Source organism: Taurulus bubalis (genome assembly GCF_910589615.1).
Source record: "Taurulus bubalis genome assembly, chromosome: 4".
Taxonomy (NCBI): Eukaryota; Metazoa; Chordata; class Actinopteri; order Perciformes; family Cottidae; genus Taurulus; species Taurulus bubalis.
Genome location: NC_136592.1, coordinates 700,001 through 723,014, shown reverse-complemented (window position 1 = coordinate 723,014; position 23,014 = coordinate 700,001). Strand labels below are relative to the sequence as shown.

At 45.3% G+C, this 23,014-nt stretch overlaps 1 protein-coding gene across 1 annotated transcript in view; it reads right to left on the bottom strand.

The window, feature by feature from the left end:
* Positions 1 to 736: 736 nt before the first annotated feature.
* lrrk1 (leucine-rich repeat kinase 1) overlaps positions 737 to 23,014 on the bottom strand; it is a gene marked incomplete at its 5' end in the record, with an annotated part of 71,883 nt that continues 49,605 nt past the window's right edge. Inside the window, 9 exon segments of the mRNA XM_079216386.1 lie at positions 737 to 2,521; positions 5,555 to 5,656; positions 6,477 to 6,920; positions 7,630 to 7,844; positions 7,933 to 8,130; positions 9,371 to 9,487; positions 10,840 to 10,957; positions 15,906 to 16,048; positions 16,795 to 16,989. Coding sequence (XP_079072512.1) covers positions 2,344 to 2,521; positions 5,555 to 5,656; positions 6,477 to 6,920; positions 7,630 to 7,844; positions 7,933 to 8,130; positions 9,371 to 9,487; positions 10,840 to 10,957; positions 15,906 to 16,048; positions 16,795 to 16,989 — 1,710 coding nt within the window. The 3' untranslated portion in view covers positions 737 to 2,343.

Sequence of the window (23,014 nt, the reverse complement as noted above, 5' to 3'; positions counted from 1 at the left end):
TAGTGGTAGCAGTAGTAGCAGTAGTGGTAGCAGTAGTAGTAACAGTAGTAGCAGTATTAGTAACAGTAGTAGCAGTAGTGGTAGCAGTATTAGTAACAGTAGTAGCAGTAGTGGTAGCAGTATTAGTAGCAGTAGTAGCAGTAGTGGTAGCAGTAGTAGCAGTAGTGGTAGCAGTAGTAGTAACAGTAGTAGCAGTATTAGTAACAGTAGTAGCAGTAGTGGTAGCAGTATTAGTAACAGTAGTAGCAGTAGTGGTAGCAGTATTAGTAACAGTAGTAGCAGTAGTGGTAGCAGTATTAGTAACAGTAGTAGCAGTAGTAGTAACAGTAGTAGCAGTAGTGGTAGCAGTAGTAGTAGCAGTAGTAGCAGTAGTGGTAGCAGTATTAGTAACAGTAGTAGCAGTAGTGGTAGCAGTATTAGTAACAGTAGTAGCAGTAGTGGTAGCAGTAGTAGTAACAGTAGTAGCAGTAGTGGTAGCAGTAGTACATACCACCTCACAGACTTAAGCTTGGCCAAAGCTCCGAGCAGGAAGCAGCCTCTTATGTTTCTCATACCAACAGGAGCCTTGTTATCAGCTTCTTCCCTCATCTGTCATCATCACTTCATCACAGGAGGCGTCTCTCTCTCTCTACCCAAGAGTGGAGGACAGAGTCATGGGTCCAGGACTGCAGCTTCCATGTGTCTCAAAGAATAGCCATGAAACAGAGTTATCATAAGAACTTTATGTAGTACCATACTATACAGTGATTATGTACACAACACCTTCTATTACAATACACCTTTATACATTCTGATAAATACACAACCTATGCCTTACTATTATGCTGCTATATTCAGATCTTCACTGGCCACTGCAGAAATGGGACAATTTAAGACAACACATGTATTTGGTTGGAAAGATAAAATGATTAAAACCAGATGGTCTCTACAGTGGTGCTCAGCCTTACCCTGGGTTGACGCTTTGTATTGTAACAGAGTGAATGGGTGAATGATGTCATGTAGTGTGAAAACGCTTTGTGTGGTCGGAAGACTAGAAAAGCGCTTTACATGTCCATTTACCATCTTGGAGACAGCCTCCATTTCTTTCATCAGGGCTTCTGTTGGTGGATTTCCGTCAATAGAATAACTTGTGTATGGACTGGTATCAAACTACTAATGAACAGTAAGGGATGATGTCAATGTAATTAAGAGAAAACTACTATTAGTAGCAATGCATTGGCACACCGGAAAAGTCTCATGGGAGCTGAAGTCCTACTGGTTTCCATCCTGGCTGAATTGGTAAGACCTGTGGTTACTGTTGTATTTCAATAGTATGAGTCAACAGAACAACCAGAGAGCAGTTTGAATGATCTGAACAGTGTTTACTGCTCAACCCAACACGTTGTTTTAATAAAGAAGACCATAGAACCACATTATTGATCCAATATTATCTTCTACATTGTATCAAATGAGCACATGCTTCTGTCTTCTGCATCAAATCCATGACATCACTTCCTGTGAATCCCTCTTGCATCCTGCGCCCTGTGAGCAAAAGGCTGACCAGTAACAAAGATAACTAAAACCCAGAGAACAGACCAAGTTCTGTTCTTCTGAGGTCCGGATGTGAGGAACAGAGGGAACCCTCTGTGGTGTCCGGAGCCAGAATGAAGCTTTGTGCTTTTGTATGTTTCGGTGGCAAACGCTGGAAACCACTGGTCTGTTGCATAATGATAAACAGAACCCAGATGTTCTCTGGTAACAATGCAGTTCATGTGGCACAGATGAAGAGAGGAACAGTGTGTTCTGAGTCAGTGTCACTGCCATCACCCATCCACAAACTCAGCCTTTTCCCAGCAGCAGCATCCTGACTCCATCACAATCCATTTAAAGAGTCAACACTTGTCTCTGAAGAGTGTACACGTCCATAACGTTGCTGTTTGGAATAGTTCGATAAAAAAGGACACTGAAATAGACAGAATAAACAACGCATTGCAGCAGCTGGAGTCAGACACAAACAGTCCACCGCATCTTGAGCTGAATTCCAGTCATACCAAACAGTTTGAAGAGGAAAATGCAGCAGCCATTAAAGCCTCTGTGCAGAAGTGAAGTTTTGTTCTGGCGACCTTGATCTGTGACTCAGCCTCGGGGCCGCTCATGTCCGCTGTGGGATTACAGATCTTTCAGGTCTAGGCAGTGAGGTATGTAGTGAGGGACACAGCGCTGTGCACAGCTGGAGCTCAGTCCCCTCCTACGCTGCTCTGATGTCAGCGCTCGGCGCCCCCTGCTCTGAACACTGCCGGTCTGTCGGTGTGTATTCCCCTCGGCTCGCCCGCCGTACAGAGCTGCGATTCTGCAGCACAACAGCTACCTTCTTTTCCTCATGCTGGTCTCCAAGCGGCCGAGCTCCTCGTAAGACTGGTAGAAGATTTCCAGCTCGCGGCAGCCCCAGCCCCTCCAGACACACAGGCACCACTCCATGTTTTCCTTATGAAAGCCACATACAACCGTGTCCTCTGCCACTAGTGCGGCCTCCTGCAGGATCCTGAGAGGAGCAGAGAGGAGGGAAAGGGAGTGAGGGACGCGAGACAGAGATCGATCTACGAGGGGAAGGGAGGGATGCGAAGCAGTTGGCGGCACATCTCTGTGCACTGTAATTAGCTATTCCTAGAAGCTAGCTGGCTATTCTAGGAAGCGGTTCCCTGGAAGGCCACTGAGGATACTGAGATTACTGTTACCACTGGAGTTAATATTTGTCTGGTAAAGAACTAAATAAATCCTGCCCTAAAAAGGTCCACTCCACTTTCTCCTGGAAGGAAAAACTGTCAAATAGATCCAAGAAGAATGTTCAAACTCTCTCTAATTTATGAAGGCTGTGACACAAAGCATTCTGGGAGGCAGAATAGCTTCTATGTGTGTCGTGTATCATACAGAACAACCTTGAATTATCTCCCTGCATTGTTGTTTCATCTTCCTGAGGGGTATCATTATCCTGCTGGAGTTGGCTCATGTCCTGTGATATACAGCCCGAGGTTCAGGGAGCAGGTGAGGCCGTGCTCTGAAGTCACTGACACACACCATCAGACTCAGGTCGGTGATGGAGGGAAACCATCCAATCAGAGGGCAGCATGATGTCCCGATGGAGCAACACAACAGCCTGTCTGTGATAGACATGAAGCCCTGCAGCCGGACCCTCCTTCCCTTGACCTGAGCCATGACCCCCCATGTGTCGCCTATGTAACAGGTGCACCATGTAATAACTGCTTATTAAGGGCCCTGTTTTGGGTGGCCTGTTTATTGCCTGTTGCTAAAAGGCCAGGCCCCTCTGTGGAAGCTCACACAGAAGTCCTTTCTGCAAAGGACCAGCTGCTGCCGTCTTTACAGAAATAATTACAGACTCAGCCGAGCACCATAAGTACATGACGAAGGATCCTGTGAAGCTTTATTGAAGCTGCATCAGTATATTCATATAGCTTTTTGGCCAGCGGTGAATGGTTTAAAAAAAAGGGTTCTGTGCAGGTGGAAGAAAAACCCATTTAGAACTGACAAAGAGTCTTTCTTAGTAGAAAGACAGATATAAGATGAAGCCTATTTAAAAGAAAAAGGAAAAGAAAACAAAGAAAGAAAAAAGGGTTATGTCTATTGTGTGCATAATGATTTAGGGACTACACCAAAAGATACTGCTAGGGGAATCAGGCATAGTTTTGAGTTTACCCAAGTATGTAGAACCGGGTCCCAGGTGGAAAAGAATGTGTTCCTTGACCCCCTCAGCGAGTATTTCATTTTCTCTAGATGAATGAATTGCATCAGGTCACCAAACCACATAGATGTCTTGGGTGGGTTCGTTGATTTCCAGTGCAACAACATTCTTCTACGTGCAAGAAGTGTCATAAACGCCATGATGTTTTAATGTTTTTGTTATTGTGCAGTGTTGTCTGTCTGTGACACCAAATATAGCTGAAGTTGCGTTGGGTTGGAGATCAATAATAAGAGCCTCAGAAAGTGTTAAAGATCGTACACCAGTAAGATGTCAGAGCAGGGCATGACCAGAACATAAGAGTTAAGTTGGCTGGGGTGTGATGGCATCTGCTACAACTAGCATCCGAGGGTATAGGGTATATTTTAGCTAATCTTGCTTTTGAAAAATGAGCTCGATGCAGAACTTTGAATGGGATTATGTCGAGTTTTGTCGAGTTTTGCACAAGACGAGCTGTCATTCACTCTTTGTAGAGCACAGTTCCACACGTCTTCCCCCAGTTCACCTTCCCAGTCCGCCTTTATCTTCGCCAAGGTCACGTTTTTAAGAGATGATATACAGTCATGTATTCTTGAAATTAGCCGCTTTGAGTCGGGTGGAAGTTCGAGCATATCATGCAAGCCTGCCACTGAAGAGATATTTGGAAAGTTGGGGTCTTGACACTTCAGGAAGTGGCGGACTTGGAAATATCTAAATAAACTTGACCGAGGAAGATTAAATGTGTGTGATGAATCCTCAAAGCTGGCAATACCCTGTTTATGTACATATCCTTAAATCTGGCGATGCCTTTTCTTCACCAGAGAGAGAATGTAGCATCCAATCTAGCTGGGTGGAAGAGGTGGTTATTGCATAAAGGGCTTATGTTAAGAAGATATCTAAAACCAAAGTTCCGTCTAAATATCTGATGTCTGATATGTACAATAATAAATCATCAGCATATAAAGATAGTTTGTACTCCTCCTCTCCCCTAATAATTCCACTTATTGTCGTTATCGACTTGAGTGTGATAGATTAGGGCTCTATAGCAAATAGCAGCGGGCTGATGGGACAACCCTGACGGGTTGCTCTTGTCAATGAGAAGTACTGTGATTTCATGAAGCCTATTTAAGAGTAAAACGTTGGTATATCATAAGTAGATTTATTATTTGAATTGAAATCTGTTATATATTATGGCAGATCATCAGGTCACGACCCAACCCCCAACAGACCTCATCCACAAATCAGTCAATTTGTGTGTAAATAGACAGCCTGACCATTTTTACTGCCATTTTCACATCCCTTTATATAATCTTCAAAAGATAAACTAGCCATTTCAAGGGAAATACATTTGTTTATGCACATATGCATAACTACTTATTGATACATATCCTCGTTTTGCATTGAGGCAGAGTTACAGGCTCCACATGTTGCTCTGCTGGAAAGAGATTCACAAGGTGCAACTGTTTTTAGATTCTATTTTTCCTGACATTATATTTTTGGGCAGTATTAACTCAAAGGAACCACTTCTGTGGAGCGCTGCAGCCGGTTTCTGTTTGAGTCATCTCTGTGACGTGTCGTTAAGGACCTGCTGCGGCGGCACACCGCTGTGTTATCAACACACTGCCGGTGACGTCATGTTGTCTTTAAGGGCCAATCAGTGTGAACTGATACACATCTTGGAAATGAATGTTGCAGAATGAACACGACCGTCCCTCACATTATAGTTTCATTTGGCAAGAATATGCTGCAAAAATAAACCAGTGGCAAAACAAACAACCGTTTGCACAAAATGTGGCATCATGTGTGGTGGAGACTTGATAACTGAACAGGAAGTGAGCTCACCCCAAAGAGGAACATCCAGGGGGACTGAGGACAGCAGTGACACGCCCCCTCAGCTGATCATCGTGTGGCTGCATCTCAATGACCATGAGGTCACCTCCACGCCTGCCAAACAACCACACACACACACGACATGTTTACAGTGATGATAGATGATAGACATAGTGCAATCAAGTCCTCACTCCGTCGCTTTGTGTTTCATGTGTTTTCATGAAGCTGCTGTGTGGTGGAAGCACTAGCAACGAGGTAAAGAACCCAGAAATACCTTTTTATGGGCTGAAGAACCCAACAACTATATACAGCCACTAAAACGTGAGGCTTCAGCAGGAAGAACGACAGAAACATGGATGTGACATTCAGTACGAGCGTGTGTGGAATGAGGATGAATCTGAAAGCTATGAGTAGCACGTGTGCTTTAGTAACTACAGGAACCGGCTCACAGCCAACATGTCCCTTCATCATGTAGCTGCACACACGGGGCTGAGAAGACTCTCCAGCTGAGGCTCAGTGGAGCTGCTGAGGCCGGTAGGTCCTGGTTCAGCCTCTGGCTGCATATCGTGTTCCCTCTGGTACGGCTGTCTTCACGTTAAAGCGACTGGAGGATTTGTTCAGTGCTTTTAAAATACAACGCTTGCAAATACAAAATAAAACCAGAACACACTTTTAAATACAGCATTGTCCCTTCCCTTGTCACAGCGTAGTAAAGCTCTTTGTATATCCAGATACAGTCACCACATGTTGTAATGTGTTCAGGTCCACAGCAAAGAGAAGAGACTTGTGCTGCGACTGTAACGTTACACTGGTCATCCCCGTGCCTCAGTCTGATATGACAATCATAGACAGGTAAATGTGGTTCTGCTCCTCTTTTGCCTGCATCATAATGGCATGGACTCATCAGCCTGTGGCTGTGTGCAGTGTGTTGTACCTGGGGATCCACAGCGCTCCGTTCACTGGCAGCACAGCGAAGGCTTGCAGCGGAGGCGGCGTGGGCTTCACGGTCTCTGCAGGGTCGAGGCCAGACTCGGGGTTGGTGGGCGCCGGCTGGTCCGGGTCCCTGCTGGTCTGCTCCGGGTCTGCAGGCGGCGGCGCACTGCTGCGGCGGCCTGAAGAGGCTGGGCCTGCGATGCCGGGACAGTCCAGAGGCTCCAGGGAGCCGCTGGACGAGACGCAGCAGTAGTCCGTCTGTGAGTCCTGGTGCTGGAGGATCTGAGTGCCCGCCTCCTCGCTGTAGATCGACGTCACTTCTCCTTTGGTCCAGTCCAGCTTCTCTTCCTGGTCTGTGGTCTTGAGGTCAGCGGTTGTCGCCACGGTAACCCCAGCAGGATGCTGCACAGCGAACACATCCCGGAGAGGACTGCTGTCCCCGCAGCTGAGACCAAGACAGGATTTTAAAACGGTTTGGCGTCGGCTCGGCTTGAGGTTAGGATTACAGGTGTCACTTTCTGATGAGCGGTAGCTAGCGCAGTGTTTTTCAACCTTTTTTGGCACACCAACAACAATACAAAATGTCACATTGTAGCATCATACAGCATGGGAGGTAATTATTGCGCTACCTACTGGCATGGAAGAGTATTTCATTACTAGACCAGCCACTAACGGACGTCCCTCCCTGTACAGTGAGCACAGTGTCCTCATGAGCATCGCTTCCTAATCAGCTCACCTCTCCAGGAGGACAACTCTCCCTCAACACTAAGAGGAGATTCTTCTCCATGGGCAGCTAAGGAGTTGAAGATGAGAAGAGGAGAACATCTAAAGTCTTAGGAAGGTGAATCTAAGCAATTGTGTAAAAATTACCTCAGACCTCAGGGAGTTATTAATAAGCCCAACAACCCAACATCCCATAATGACAGGCTGAGCTGGATGTGATCAGTGAGAGATGTCTCAGGTCTGTATTCATCTATCTGATCCTTCACACAAGGTCGGCATCTCTACGGGAGCAATATGGGGTTAAGCGTCTCGCCCAAGGTCACATCAACATGTACTAGCGGAGCCGGGGATCGAACCGCCGATCCTCTGATTGCAGGACCCCTGCTCTCCCACATGGAGGTCTCTGGCCGGCCCAGTGAAGCTGCACTCACCAGTACGTGGCACAGAGCTGGCAGGAGGCCGCGTGGTACAGCAGCAGCGTGTTGCTGTGGTCGTCCAGAGTCCAGACCGCCTCCTCGCCCCACAGGCTGAAGCTGGTCGTCATGGATACGATAGACGACGGCGGGCTGTAGGGCTCCAGCCTTCGAACCGCCTGAAGACTCAGACAGTCAATGACCAGCACGCCCGGACCGTTGGAGAACCATAACTAACGCCACAGGGGGACAGAGACAGTCTGTTAGGTGAAGACAGGAGTGATCCCCACAGGGACTCAAACATGACATTCATGTGCTCACCTGGGAGCCGCCGCTGACCAGCGCCATGCTCCTGACTGGGTAGAGTCTCTGCCTGGGATCCGAGTCCTTCAGAGCAAACAGCGTCTTGTTGAGGGTGTGTGAACACAGGTAGGTCTCCCCGTCCAGAGGAAGGTCCTCCACCAGGCCGTACACGGCCACCAGGCCGTCAGACATCCCCGCAAACACCCTGGCCAGGCTCTGACAGGGAGGAACGCTTTAAATCATCATCTCAGACGGTTACCAAGAAAAGCTTTGGTGTCCCCTCGTCTCCTTGTTGTCTTAAAGTCACCATCTGTTTCCTGTGCATGTCCCCGAGTACATTGTGATGTCCTAACACCTGCATTCTAGCGGAACCACGGTGCAGAGCAGTTGTGAGAAGACTGGTAACAGGACAGCGGGTCAGAGGTCAGAGGGAGAGCAGCAGTAAAGACCATAAAACAACGTTTCCCACAAAGCATCGTTTGCTGACTGACAGTCAGGGAGTTGTTTTAGGGCCATTATGAGTGGCAGGTAAGCTGTGATTACTGGCGCACTAAAGCTGTGGACATCCTACCTGTCAATGACTTTTCACCTGAGAGAAGACTAGCTTCAGGGAATCGAGGTTCCATGAACATCAACATGTTGGCGCTGTTCACACACGGAGCACACGCCCATCTGTAGGGGAAGGCTTTTCTTTACTCAGACAGGAGCAGCACCGCATCGCTGCTGGAGACAGCGTGAGTAACGATTGAAGGAAGAAGAGCATTTCTTTCAATTATGTTAAAATTGAGTGTCCGGTTTGAGCCCTAATTAATGACGATTGTGAGCATGAGGCAATCCACTCCGTCTGATCGCTGCCCGCTTTCTTGTCTTTCTTTGTGACGGTGCGCTAAGCGTTTAGTTGGAACGGTCATTTGCATGAACCCCTAACATGCAGGGGGAGTGATGGTCTGACATGATGTGCATGTACCGGCTACAAGCTGCTGTGCTCCAGGAGATCTTTTCTCTCAGGAAACAACTAGCAAACATAAAACAATGTCCTTGTCTAATGACCTGATTTGAGTTTTTCTGCACAAGAGATGATATTTAAGTGATGAATGCATTACAGGTGAACACAACATGCCTTGATCTCTCTGTGGTCTTTATGTATTATCTGTATTATCTGACCTGCTGTCACGACTTGAACAGGATATGAGACCAATAAGTCAAATCACTGCACTGCCCCACAGCAGCAGCTTCTATCACTGCAGACACCAGACGCTGTGGCTCTGCACAACATGTTATTATAGAACGTTAGCTAACATTAGCTAGCACGTTTTGAGGGCTTTTTTTTATTTATTTTTTTACAATGGCTGAAGAAAATAATGTGTCTGAATATGTGAACAAATTACTGTGTGTGTGTGTGTGTGTGTGTGTGTGTGTGTGTGTGTGTGTGTGTGTGAGAGACACATGAGCTGACCTGTTCTCTTGCTGGGACAGGGAACAGGCAGGTGATGATGGCTGGACAGGAGAAGTGTTTCTGGGGTTGGCTGAGAGGACACATGTCCTTCAGGCTGTAGATGAAGACCTCCTGCTCCTATCAGACAAACACGCCGCCATGTTTACACTCAACTGGTATAAGATGCATTTAATAGGATCAAAGAGAGAACAACTGCTCTCCATGATTGGTGGTTTTAGCAAACAGAGTAAAACACACATCACAAACTCAGAGAGAAATTTGAATCAGAATGTGGTTAGCCTAGCTTAGCACAAAGAGTGGAAGCAGCTGTGCAAAGTTAAAGCATAAGAAATGAGTAACACACTGTACTCGGGCTTGAAAGGTCGGGTCTCATTTATCAAATATCTCATATATACAGTATATATATTTAATATATACAGTGTATATATGTATATATATCTCATATATAAAACAGAGCATAGGATCCACATTAAATGTTTGCGTACGTTCAAAGGAGGAAATGCACGTATGCTAAAACATGTTCAGATTAATAAAACCTTGCGTACACTTCCAGTGAGCTATTTCCTTTTATGAATCCCTGACAGCTGTCCATGTGCGCAGCCTCACATCGCTCTGCACACATTCAGCCATACATGGTCAACTACAGAACCTTCTGAATGTTGAAGCACAGAGATGAGCTGCTGCCCAGTGGGTGCTTACACTGCTGCACCGAGAGGGAGAACACTCCTTCACTCCCAGTCCTCCATTTACAGTTCTAACTGCTCCAGAGTACCCATCATGCAACACTTTATGAAAACTGGGATCATACTTGATATACTCTATTAGAAGATAATTGAAAACTAATGATGCTCTGCTCTGTATGTATCACTATTTGAGGTTATTTCACAGATGATGATCATTTCATCAGCTGCTCATCCACAGAGAGTCGGTAGTTCAACCTCTCTGTGCTGAAGAGTGCAGACGGCGCTGATGGAATATTAAGTTCAATTTGATTTGCGGTTTGAGCTGGTTTAAATCTTTTATAAATAAAATGTGCCTTGTGGCTGAAAGCACAAATAACACTGCTGGTTTGACTGTTTATGATAACGAGAACATATAAATGCAAAGTAACGTGTGGTATGAAGAGCAGCGTGAGAGGCGTCGGGCTCAGTCTGTGGCTCAGCGGTGAGCAGGCGCCGCTAGTCCATGTGAATGTGTGTGTGACTGTTAGTTACTCCTGATGAGCAGGTGGAACCCTCCCATCAGTGTATGAATGGGTGAATGATGACAAGCAGTGTTAAGGCTTTGAGTACTCAGAAGACTAGAAAAGCGTCATACAGGTACACACATTTAGCATCATTATACCTGTAATGATTTGGTTTTGTGCGTATGCTAAGGTTATAAATGGACAGTGCTATGTAAAGGGATGTAAAGCAGAGATAACATCTATTTGCATGAACATGGTTTGTGTGATTTAAAGTGTCGTGTACCTCAGTGGCCATCCACAGAATGTTTCCCATCTTCATCTGACAGCTGATCTTGCTGCCGGCACAGGACATCCTCTTCACCTCCACCTGGCCCTTCTCCACGTTCACCACACTGTAGCTCCTACACAGCACACACATTCAATAGAGCAAGTGACAACATAATAGTGGAATAACTGGGTTCATCAACCAAATGGAAATAGTGTTTGTCTTCCACCAGTGGTGTCTCAGATAGAACTAGTAATACCATGTTGATGAAAGGACAGGCAAATATGAAACATGTCGTTTCAAAAGGATTGTTTTTACACACATTCATATAAATACTGCATCAATATAAATACTTTAATTTAATTCAAATCAATTTATTTCAGGCTTGTTTTCTGATAATATTGCCTAAAGGAAGCATATATAAGGTGAATAAAATTGGTCCAAGCACAGAACCCTGTGGAACTCCATGGCGAACAGCAGTGGTAACCGAGGCCTCATCGTTTACAAATACAAACTGAGATCGATCTGATAAATACAACTTAAACCAGCTTAGTGCTGTACCTTCAATACCAATCAACTGGTCTAGTCTCTGTAATAAGATGTCATGGTCAATGGTGTCAAACGCTGCACTAAGGTCTAACAAGACCAGTACAGACACAAGTCCTTTATCAGCACTAAGGTCTAACAAGACCAGAACAGACACAAGTCCTTTATCAGCACTAAGGTCTAACAAGACCAGTACAGACACAAGTCCTTTATCAGCACTAAGGTCTAACAAGAGCAGTACAGAGACAAGTCCTTTATCAGCACTAAGGTCTAACAAGACCAGAGACAAGTCCTTTATCAGCACTAAGGTCTAACAAGACCAGAACAGAGACAAGTCCTTTATCAGCACTAAGGTCTAACAAGACCAGAGACAAGTCCTTTATCAGCACTAAGGTCTAACAAGACCGGAACAGAGACAAGTCCTTTATCAGCACTAAGGTCTAACAAGAGCAGTACAGAGACAAGTCCTTTATCAGCACTAAGGTCTAACAAGACCAGAGACAAGTCCTTTATCAGCACTAAGGTCTAACAAGACCAGAGACAAGTCCTTTATCAGCACTAAGGTCTAACAAGACCAGTACAGAGTCAAGTCCTTTATCAGCACTAAGGTCTAACAAGACCAGAACAGAGACAAGTCCTTTATCAGCACTAAGGTCTAACAAGACCAGAACAGAGACAAGTCCTTTATCAGCACTAAGGTCTAACAAGACCAGAACAGAGACAAGTCCTTTATCAGCACTAAGGTCTAACAAGACCAGAACAGAGACAAGTCCTTTATCAGCACTAAGGTCTAACAAGACCAGAACAGAGACAAGTCCTTTATCAGCACTAAGGTCTAACAAGACCGGAACAGAGACAAGTCCTTTATCAGCACTAAGGTCTAACAAGACCAGAACAGAGACAAGTCCTTTATCAGCACTAAGGTCTAACAAGACCAGAACAGAGACAAGTCCTTTATCAGCACTAAGGTCTAACAAGACCAGAGACAAGTCCTTTATCAGCACTAAGGTCTAACAAGACCAGAACAGAGACAAGTCCTTTATCAGCACTAAGGTCTAACAAGACCAGAACAGAGACAAGTCCTTTATCAGCACTAAGGTCTAACAAAACCAGAACAGAGACAAGTCCTTTATCAGCACTAAGGTCTAACAAGACCGGAGACAAGTCCTTTATCAGCACTAAGGTCTAACAAGACCAGAACAGAGACAAGTCCTTTATCAGCACTAAGGTCTAACAAGACCAGAACAGAGACAAGTCCTTTATCAGCACTAAGGTCTAACAAAACCAGAACAGAGACAAGTCCTTTATCAGCACTAAGGTCTAACAAGACCGGAGACAAGTCCTTTATCAGCACTAAGGTCTAACAAGACCAGAACAGAGACAAGTCCTTTATCAGCACTAAGGTCTAACAAGACCAGAGACAAGTCCTTTATCAGCACTAAGGTCTAACAAGACCAGAACAGAGACAAGTCCTTTATCAGCACTAAGGTCTAACAAGACCAGAACAGAGACAAGTCCTTTATCAGCACTAAGGTCTAACAAGACCGGAACAGAGACAAAGTCCTTTATCAGCACTAAGGTCTAACAAGACCAGAACAGAGACAAGTCCTTTATCAGCACTAAGGTCTAACAAGACCAGAGATAAGTCCTTTATCAGCACTAAGGTCTAACAAGACCAGAACAGAGACAAGTCCTTTATCAGCACTAAGGTCTAACAAGACCAGAACAGAGACACGTCCTTTATCAGCACTAAGGTCTAACAAGACCAGAACAGAGACAAGTCCTTTATCAGCACTAAGGTCTAACAAGACCAGAACAGAGACAAGTCCTTTATCAGCACTAAGGTCTAACAAGACCAGAACAGAGACAAGTCCTTTATCAGCACTAAGGTCTAACAAGACCAGAACAGAGACAAGTCCTTTATCAGCACTAAGGTCTAACAAGACCAGAACAGAGACAAGTCCTTTATCAGCACTAAGGTCTAACAAGACCAGAACAGAGACAAGTCCTTTATCAGCACTAAGGTCTAACAAGACCAGAACAGAGACAAGTCCTTTATCAGCACTAAGGTCTAACAAGACCAGTACAGAGACAAGTCCTTTATCAGCACTAAGGTCTAACAAGACCAGAACAGAGACAAGTCCTTTATCAGCACTAAGGTCTAACAAGACCAGAACAGAGACAAGTCCTTTATCAGCACTAAGGTCTAACAAGACCAGAACAGAGACAAGTCCTTTATCAGCACTAAGGTCTAACAAGACCAGTACAGAGACAAGTCCCCTATCTGATGCAACTAGAAGGTCATTAGTAATTGTCACTAGTGTCTCTGTGCTATGATGCTTTCTAAATCCTGACTGAAACTTCTCAAATAAACTATTGTTATGTAAAAGTCACACAGCTGGTTTCCCATGGATCTTAGAGAGGAAGGGCAGGTAAGAGATAGGTGTATAGTTAGCCAACACATCTGGATCGATGGTGGGTTTCTCAAGAAGAACTCGTAAGTCAGTGACTACCTCAATAATGATGTTATCAATAAGTATGCAAAGTGTGTCCGATCCTCTAATTGCAGGACGACCCTCCTCTACCACCGAGCCACAGTTTCCCACAAGAGTAAAACTAGTGAGTGTACAGAAAAGCACACACTCAGTGCAATGGCCTGACACGTAGCTGCATCTCATCTTCACTTTACTGATGGATAGCTAACAGGTCAACAGGGAGGTGGGAGGATGTGCGACATCATCTTAGTGTGGGTGGAAGGACAAAGCTAGAAGAGGAGGACTTCATTCATTAGTATGGACAATGTGTAAATGACTGGGGGCCACAGTTCCCAGGGCCTGAGGTCTAGTGGAGCGCAGCGGGGGAGTCGGGGGAGGGGAGCTAACGAGGTCTCATCACAGTGAAGGGTTCTACAGCAGTCATTAACACCACCTGTATGAAGGGATGAACGCTGCTTTTATTGGACAGAGATTAACCTGGAATCAATAGAGCAGTGTGTTTGGTTACTGTAATGAGGGGGCAGGGGGTGAGAGGGGATTATCTTTGTTTCATGTGGGAGTTAAACAACATATATCCTGTTTAAAGATAACTCTAACTGCCTTTTTTCACCTACGTAACTTACAAAAATGAGACACATTCAGAAAAAATGTCTTATTTCTAGACTAAACTACTGCAATTCCTTATTATCAGGATGCTCTAATAAATCCCTTAAATCTCTCAGGTTGATCCAGAATGCTGCAGCTCATGTACCAACAAAAACTAAGAAAAGAGATCACATTACTCCTGTAATAGCTGCTCTGAAATCATTTAAAATCCTTCTCCTCACCTACAAAGCCCGAACTTGTGGTTCAGTTCTATAGTTAGGACTGGTTCAGGTTTATAGTTAGGACTGGTTCAGGTTTATAGTTAGGACTGGTTCAGGTTTATAGTTAGGACTGGTTCAAGTCTATAGTTAGGACTGGTTCAGGTCTATAGTTAGGACTGGTTCAGGTTTATAGTTAGGACTGGTTCAGGTCTATAGTTAGGACTGGTTCAGGTCTATAGTTAGGACTGGTTCAGGTCTATAGTTACGGCTGGTTCAGGTCTATAGTTAGGACTGGTTCAGGTCTATAGTTAGGACTGGTTCAGGTCTATAGTTAGGACTGGTTCAGGTCTATAGTTAGGACTGGTTCAGGTCTATAGTTACGGCTGGTTCAGGTCTATAGTTAGGACTGGTTCAGGTCTATAGTTACGGCTGGTTCAGGTATATAGTTAGGACTGGTTCAGGTCTATAGTTAGGACTGGTTCAGGTCTATAGTTAGGACTGGTTCAGGTCTATAGTTAGGACTGGTTCAGGTCTATAGTTAGGACTGGTTCAGGTCTATAGTTAGGACTGGTTCAGGTCTATAGTTAGGGGTGGTTCAGGTTTATAGTTAGGGGTGGTTCAGGTCTATAGTTAGGGCTGGTTCAGGTCTATAGTTAGGACTGGTTCAGGTCTATAGTTAGGACTGGTTCAGGTCTATAGTTAGGACTGGTTCAGGTCTATAGTTAGGACTGGTTCAGGTCTATAGTTAGGACTGGTTCAGGTTTATAGTTAGGACTGGTTCAGGTCTATAGTTAGGACTGGTTCAGGTCTATAGTTAGGGGTGGTTCAGGTTTATAGTTAGGGGTGGTTCAGGTCTATAGTTAGGGCTGGTTCAGGTCTATAGTTAGGACTGGTTCAGGTCTATAGTTAGGGGTGGTTCAGGTCTGCCCTGGTCCATCCCATAGATATGCTGCTATAGACCTAGACTGCTGGAGGACCTCCTCACACTGAGCTCCTCTTCTCTTCTTCTCCATCTCCTTCTTTATGAATTCATGTTACTAAGTTGGCTTCTTACCAGGCGTCTCTTTCAAATACAATTGAACACACCCTTAGGGGAGTGACTTTATGCTTTACTCAGGTAGACTTTATCTTTACATAACTAATACGTTGGTTAGGTTTGTGAGGGGAAAACAATAAAAGCAATGTATGAGAAGAGGGAGTTTTTGTCATGCTATTAGACTGAAGAGTTGAAACACACCTGGTGTCCTTGTCTCCGCTCCAGAACACGGCGCTGTGTCCCTGCAGGAAGAGCTGTGAGTGGCTGTCGCAGGACAACACATACCTGAGGCAGGGGAAGCTGGGCTGCTGCATCTGCCTCACACACTGCATGGCCACCGGCCTCTGCACACACACACACACACACACACACACACACACACACACGCACACACACACACACACACACACACACACACACACACACACACACACACTGTTTGAGGTTGGTAGAGCAACAGTTGCACTGCTAGTTGAAAACTGAAATTCAGAGCCTGATTGTAGCAGCAACCACATGTAACTATGTAAAGTATAGTTAACTAGAGTGGAGTAATGTCTCCCTGTGTGTGTGTGTGTGTGTGTTGTGTTAGTGCAGTTACGGCGGTTACAGCCGATCAGTCCAGAGTCAAAGGCGGCACAAGCGCAGCACCCACTGTCAGGTTAACACGGTAAGCTCCGTCAGCACTGCTGTCGTTGTTTACACTGTTCGTGCTGTTAGCATCGTTAGCTTCTAGCCAACGGATTGATACGCTCTGAAGTTTGTGTTTAGCTCTTGAGATAGCAGATGTATTTTTAGGATTCGTTTTTCTAATCTGCAAATTTCTTGGCCCCGTCGAGCATTGCAGACATACATGCTATCTCTCTGCTGTTGCTGCTGTCACTGTTTTGACCTGCCAGTGAGGAGCTAAACTGGTGTATTGCATGGCGGGTTCACACTGCCCTATGTGACAAGGGCATGATCCCTCACAGGCTTCCCACCCGTCAAAATCACCAGTTCTAAAGCTACGCCTATGTGTGTCAGTATGTGTGTGAATGTTTGGTCTTTGGTCTCCTGAACCACTAATACCGCTCTAGAGAGTGAACGCGCTCACCTTCTCAGGCTTCGTGTCCCAGCATTCAGTCAGCAGGCTGTGGAGGCAGTAGAACTGGACCTCCTCTGGACTGCCCAGCACTGGCCGGATGCCTTTGGAGAGCTTCTTTGCTATCTGGAGCTGGTGGTGACCCAGCGCTGGCCTGCGCCCAGACAGCAGCTCATACAGCACCATGCCGTAGGAGAACATGTCCACCTTGAGAACAAACAAGGACCGTCAGCTCAGGTTGGTCAGGGAAGACGTGATGACTCGTCATGCCAGTAGAAAGTCAACTAGGACCCGTGTTACTAGGTCGGTCCATGTCACGTATTTCTGTGAGACAGAGCGTATGGTGACCATCACACAGCGAGAGTGAAGCGCTGTGGACCTGAAGCATCCTAATGTCAGATATTAGTTTAAATAATGCTATAGATGTGTTATGAAAGCCTCCATGAGATTCTTGTTGAAACCAGACTCCAGTGTGACTAAAGGGATCAGAGGCTCTTAGTTTGGTGATGAAATCACCTCCAGAGCAGAACAATGGCTCTGTTGTTCTCATCGTTGCTTTAGTTCAACGTCTCAAGGAGCTTTGGCTCCACACTGATCACTTCCACTCCTCGTGTGTGTGTGTGTGTGTGTGTGTGTGTGTGTGTGTGTGTGTGTGTGTGTGTGTGTGTGTGTGTGTGTGTGTGTGTGTGTGTGTGTGTGTGTGTGGACTACCTGCAGTGAGCAAGTTAAGGAGAACAGAAGATCCTGCAGCTCCACTAGTCATTCTAAGTCCTGTCCTAAAGTCTCATGATGCAGACGCTCATCCCCTAAAAGCTGGAGCCTGCTGGGATATTCCTCTTTGGGCCCTGTCTCCTACCTCCTACCTCCTGTCTCCTGTCTCCTGTCTCCTACCTCCTACCTACTGTCTCCTGTCTCCTACCTCCTACCTCCTGTCTCCTACCTCCTGTCTCCTGTCTCCTACCTACTACCTCCTGTCTCCTGTCTCCTACCTCCTACCTACTGTCTCCTGTCTCCTATCTCCTGTCTCCTACCTCCTGTCTCCTACCTCCTACCTCCCGTCTCCTACCTCCCGTCTCCTACCTCCCGTCTCCTACCTCCTGTCTCCTACCTCCTGTCTCCTACCTCCTGTCTCCTACCTCCTGCCTCCTACCTCCTGTCTCCTACCTCCTGCCTCCTGTCTCCTGCCTCCTGCCTCCTACCTCCTACCTCTATTCCTCTGTCCATCCAGGAGAGGGATCCTCCTCTGTTGCTCTATGAAGGTTCTTCCTGTTTTCCCATGAAAGGGTTTTTACTAGTGTAGAGTTGGGAAACAGCGAGACAGTAGGCGTAGTTTACTGTAACTCCACATAAAATGTACAATACTTGTGCATCACGATAGCGGCAGCGCAACCCCCACGCTTCCCGGAAACCCCACCACCAGACCCCTAAACCCCCCAGCTCTTAAAGGCACAGTAGCCCTTAGGTGAACGTCTCTCACAGTCCGTATGTGGGTCACCACACTATCTTCATTGGGGAGTTGTTCCTGATCCGATGTGAGGTCCCGGGACAGGATGTACAAAATAAACTGAATTGAATATCAAACCCGATATTCCACAGCGCTTGTGGAGCTTATTCGTCTCTTCTCACCAAATTAGCGCAGATATTTGCTTTTGTAAAGACTGGAACCTGCTAAAATAGGTGTTAGACTCATTTGAAGCTGTGAAGTTGCACTGGCCTCTGTTTTTAATTCCTGTTCAACTTCACGGAGGCGCCAGCACCAGAAGCAGAGTCAGTAGTACTGGTTACTTCTTATTTCATATCAGTTACTTATTCAGTCTCTTTCAAACTCATGAGTCATGTATTACATATTCACATGTCCACCCTGATGTCATGTCTCCATCACTGCTGGTCAGAGCAGACTCATTTGTCCCGCAATGATTACTGATTGTGACTGAGGACGAAGGCCAGATGTGAGTGAGTCTTTGTCCAGTGGGAAATGGATTTTATACTCAGGACTCAGAGCGCGGTTTTCCCCTCGTTTACAAATGACTCCAGCTCAATTCTCAAGTGTTATTGAAAACACACTTTTATTTTTTGTTTGTAAAGAAAAGGCGACACCACTTCTTTCTCTTTTATCTAATCCTTGAAACCCATATCGGAGGACCAAAATACCCACATGGATTCCTGTCTGAGTGGTCAGAGATAAACGTTGGGGACCCAGAATAAAAACGGCAGAGCCAAACAGTTGTGCCAAAAGCACCGAACTACTTCTGTGGTGACATCACTTGGTGGCGACTCCAGATATGCTTGAGGTCTGTGGTATGCGATGGTGTCACAGGGGCAAACATAGCATATTCATATAAGGAAGTCCTCTTGACCTCACTTTGACTAGTCTAGCACCTTCTCCCTCTTCATTATGCCCACCCTTTACATCCTTAGAAAGACTTGACCCCGTCATGCCTGTTCAAAAATGCTTCAATCAAAATATCAAAGTCAAAATCATCACTAGATGAGGAAGATGCATTTGATTAAGTTTCACTAGCCAAGACTGTTTGGAACTGTTCCGGTCTAATTACCCTCGGGTCCCATTGTTCTGGTCCTGCTCAGCTTGCATTAGGTCTCTTTCAGGTCAGTGCAATGACACCTGAGCATGTGATCAGCACTCAGTCAGGTTGTGCTCCAGTACCGCTGTTTTCACCAGAGAAGAGTTCCTGGTCATCAGACGTTCAACTCAATAAGGGAAAAGCCAAAAGGAGATTGCGCAATTGCGCTGCAAAGAATAGCAACAGGTATGCCTTACCCAGTGTGTGATTTCAGATAGCATGCCGGCACCATGGGAGCAATAGAGGTGTGACGTTAAAATAATAGTGCCGGCGTCTTTCTTGGCATGACCCGTCCTGCATGGCTGTTGACTCAGAAGATTAGGCATCGGTTCCAAGGCTCCAGAGGAGGTTCAGTTCTACTGCCTCCACCCTGAAGCACTGAGCTGATCTACTGCCTCTGGTGTTCACAGACACACATCACTGGAGACACGCCACGTAGCAGCCTGCTTCCATCATCCCCGTCCCAAAAAACAAGGAACAGAGGACTTAACAACGCCCTGACTTCTGTGGTTATGAGCGCCTTGTCCTGTTCCACCTCACAGAGCGACCAACGCAGGGGCCGCTCCGCCTTCAATACCATCATCCATCCATACCACGAGACCTCTTCTCTGATAGGAAGCAGCATGTGGAGGCTGCAAAACAAGTCTCAGACTCCTGGACCATCAGCCTTGGTCTTCTCTATTCTACAGACACAAAGCACTGCACCTTCAGCCGGTGACGCTCCAGAACTTTGAGCCCACCTTCCTTGGACTCCTCTCTAGTGGCGAGGAGTAGGACATTGACTGTATGGTGACCTGGTGCGGTCAAATCAACGTGGAGCTCAGTGTGACAGTGGTTGTATATTTCAGAAAGAACCCAGCCCCACCTGCCCAAAGTTCAACCTGCCAAAGACAATGGATGATGTGTTAATGTGGTCCCGATAAACCACAGTTTATCGGGACCAAATACCTCACACAAAAAACATTTCTTCCCATTTGCAGTCCCTGGACCCCACTGACACTGATTCTCATCCTTATCTGATGTTATTAACATTTACCATTTCCCCACATGTTGACACGTTTCGAGAGCACACTCTTCTTTCAGTATACCGTAAAAGTCGGGTTACAAGCCGCTTCTACCTCCGGTGGGTTACCCCGCTGTAGCAAGCAGCGTGGAGCAGCTAGCGCTGCTGCTAGCTCCCCGCTGCTGCTAGCTCCCCGCTGCTGCTAGCTCCCCGCTGCTGCTAGCTCCCCGCTGCTGCTAGCTCCCCGCTGCTGCTGCTACTGCCCGCGTCCCCTCTGCCCGAGTCAGGCGTCGAGCCGGGGCTGGTCCCGCCACCTTCGGTGGTTGTCGGGGGCTAGCAGAGCGCTAGCAGGAGCGTTAGTTGGCTACAGCGGGGAGCTAACGGGGACACCGACCGAAGGTAGTAGCGGCTTGTAACCCGACTTTTACGGTAATCAACGTTTTTGTCTTTCAATAGTAGTGTTATTATCAAAGCCTATTAACTTGTAACAGCGTTCTAGTCGTGTTGCTGTCGATGTCCAGATGCTCAACCAACAAACACTCACACATGTTCATGCTTTTGCCAAGACACCCACTGCTGAAAAACAAAAAGCCTCATCAAAAAGTGAGATTAACGGCCTGTTTGATTGGCTGAAGTCAGCAGATTCTATGGGAGTGGAGCTTTGAAAGCGTCTTCTCCAGAGTCAGTAATCAGAAAGCTGTAGTAAAGCCAGCCCCCCTGGGGAGAGGAGGGGCGGAGTCAGCAATATCAGACCCACGCCGCTGCTAATGGAAGTCAGCAGAGATCAATGTCAGCTGTGTATGTGCACAATGATTTGACTTTGACAACACACTACCCAAACCTTTAAAAGTGACCGGTGGTTACTGCATCCCAAAATACACTTTCATTTCTGAATTGAGGAAGATCCATGCTCTGGGTCGGTTACGTTTACTAATGCAACGATCAGTCAACGGACAGAAAATGAATCAACAATTTTGTTAGTCCGCTTGTCATTTTAGTTATTAAAGCTATTGAAAGTATTCAATATGTCTAATATCCTCTGGTTCCCTCCTCTGCAATGAGACACTTTTTGTTTGTTTCATGCACTTTTTGTCTTTTTATATTACTGTAAACAGGATATCTTTTCATTTGAACTGTTCTGTTGGACAAAAAAATGTATATATTGAAATAAAAAAAAAACTACAAATGAATTGCAAAGTAGTTATTTGCAGGCCTGGTTCCAGCCCTTATCCTCACTGTGTTGAACTACAATAAATATAATGCCACTGACTGGAATGTGTTCATAGAGAATTAAAAACGGCTAAGTATTGATTTTCAGATTTTTCTTTGTTCAGATATGAGTGATTTTAGACGATTTAAGTTCTAGCATGGCTGCTTGTGTTTACACAACTTTTAACATTGCAGACCATTGGCTTTGTTTTGTAGAAAGTCATGTTTATATTCTACAAAGTAAGGCACTGAAAAAGCTTTAAAAAAAAAAAAAAAGAGTCTTTGTGTGGAGGCAAAGGTTGTCATACCCATAGTAAAACAGCGATAGCTTTAAAACATGTGGTACACATCAGACCTCATGCTGCAGAGAGGAAGCAGCCAGTCAACACAATACTTTAAGAGATAAAGATGAAGGCACCCAGGAAGATCTACAAGCCCAAAGATCACACGCTGGTTTTACTGGACTCACCGTCTCTCACTCACACACAACTCAAGCCCCATACACTCAAGCGCAGATAGCTAACGACAACATTACTATTATTATTGTATTATACTATTACTGTAAATCCGTTGACAAGCTTGTGATTTTAGGGTTTTATGATTTAACCTCAACCCTAGACTAGTGTAAATTCATCCTTTATAGCTCCATTGGGCAACCGTATGCATGTATGTATGTATGTATGTATGAATGAATGTATGTATGTATGTATGTATGCATGTATGTATGCATGTATGTATGTATGTATGAATGTATGTATGTATGTATGCATGTATGTATGTATGCCTGTATGCATGTATGCATGTATGTATGTATGCCTGTATGCATGTATGTATGTATGTATGCCTGTATGCATGTATGTATGTATGCATGTATGTATGTATGTATGTATGCCTGTATGTATGTATGTATGTATGCCTGTATGCATGTATGTATGCATGCATGTATGTATGTATGCATGTATGCATGTATGTATGTATGCCTGTATGCATGTATGTATGTATGCATGTATGTATGTATGTATGTATGTATGCCTGTATGCATGTATGTATGTATGCATGTATGCATGTATGTATGTATGCCTGTATGCATGCATGTATGTATGTATGCATGTATGTATGTATGCATGTATGTATGTATGCCTGTATGCATGCATGTATGTATGTATGCATGTATGTATGTATGCATGTATGCATGTATGTATGTATGCCTGTATGCATGCATGTATGTATGTATGCATGTATGCATGTATGTATGTATGCCTGTATGCATGTATGTATGTATGTATGCATGTATGTATGTATGTATGTATGCATGTATGCATGTATGTATGTATGCCTGTATGTATGTATGTATGTATGCATGTATGCATGTATGTATGTATGCCTGTATGCATGTATGTATGTATGTATGTATGTATGTATGTATGTATGTATGCAT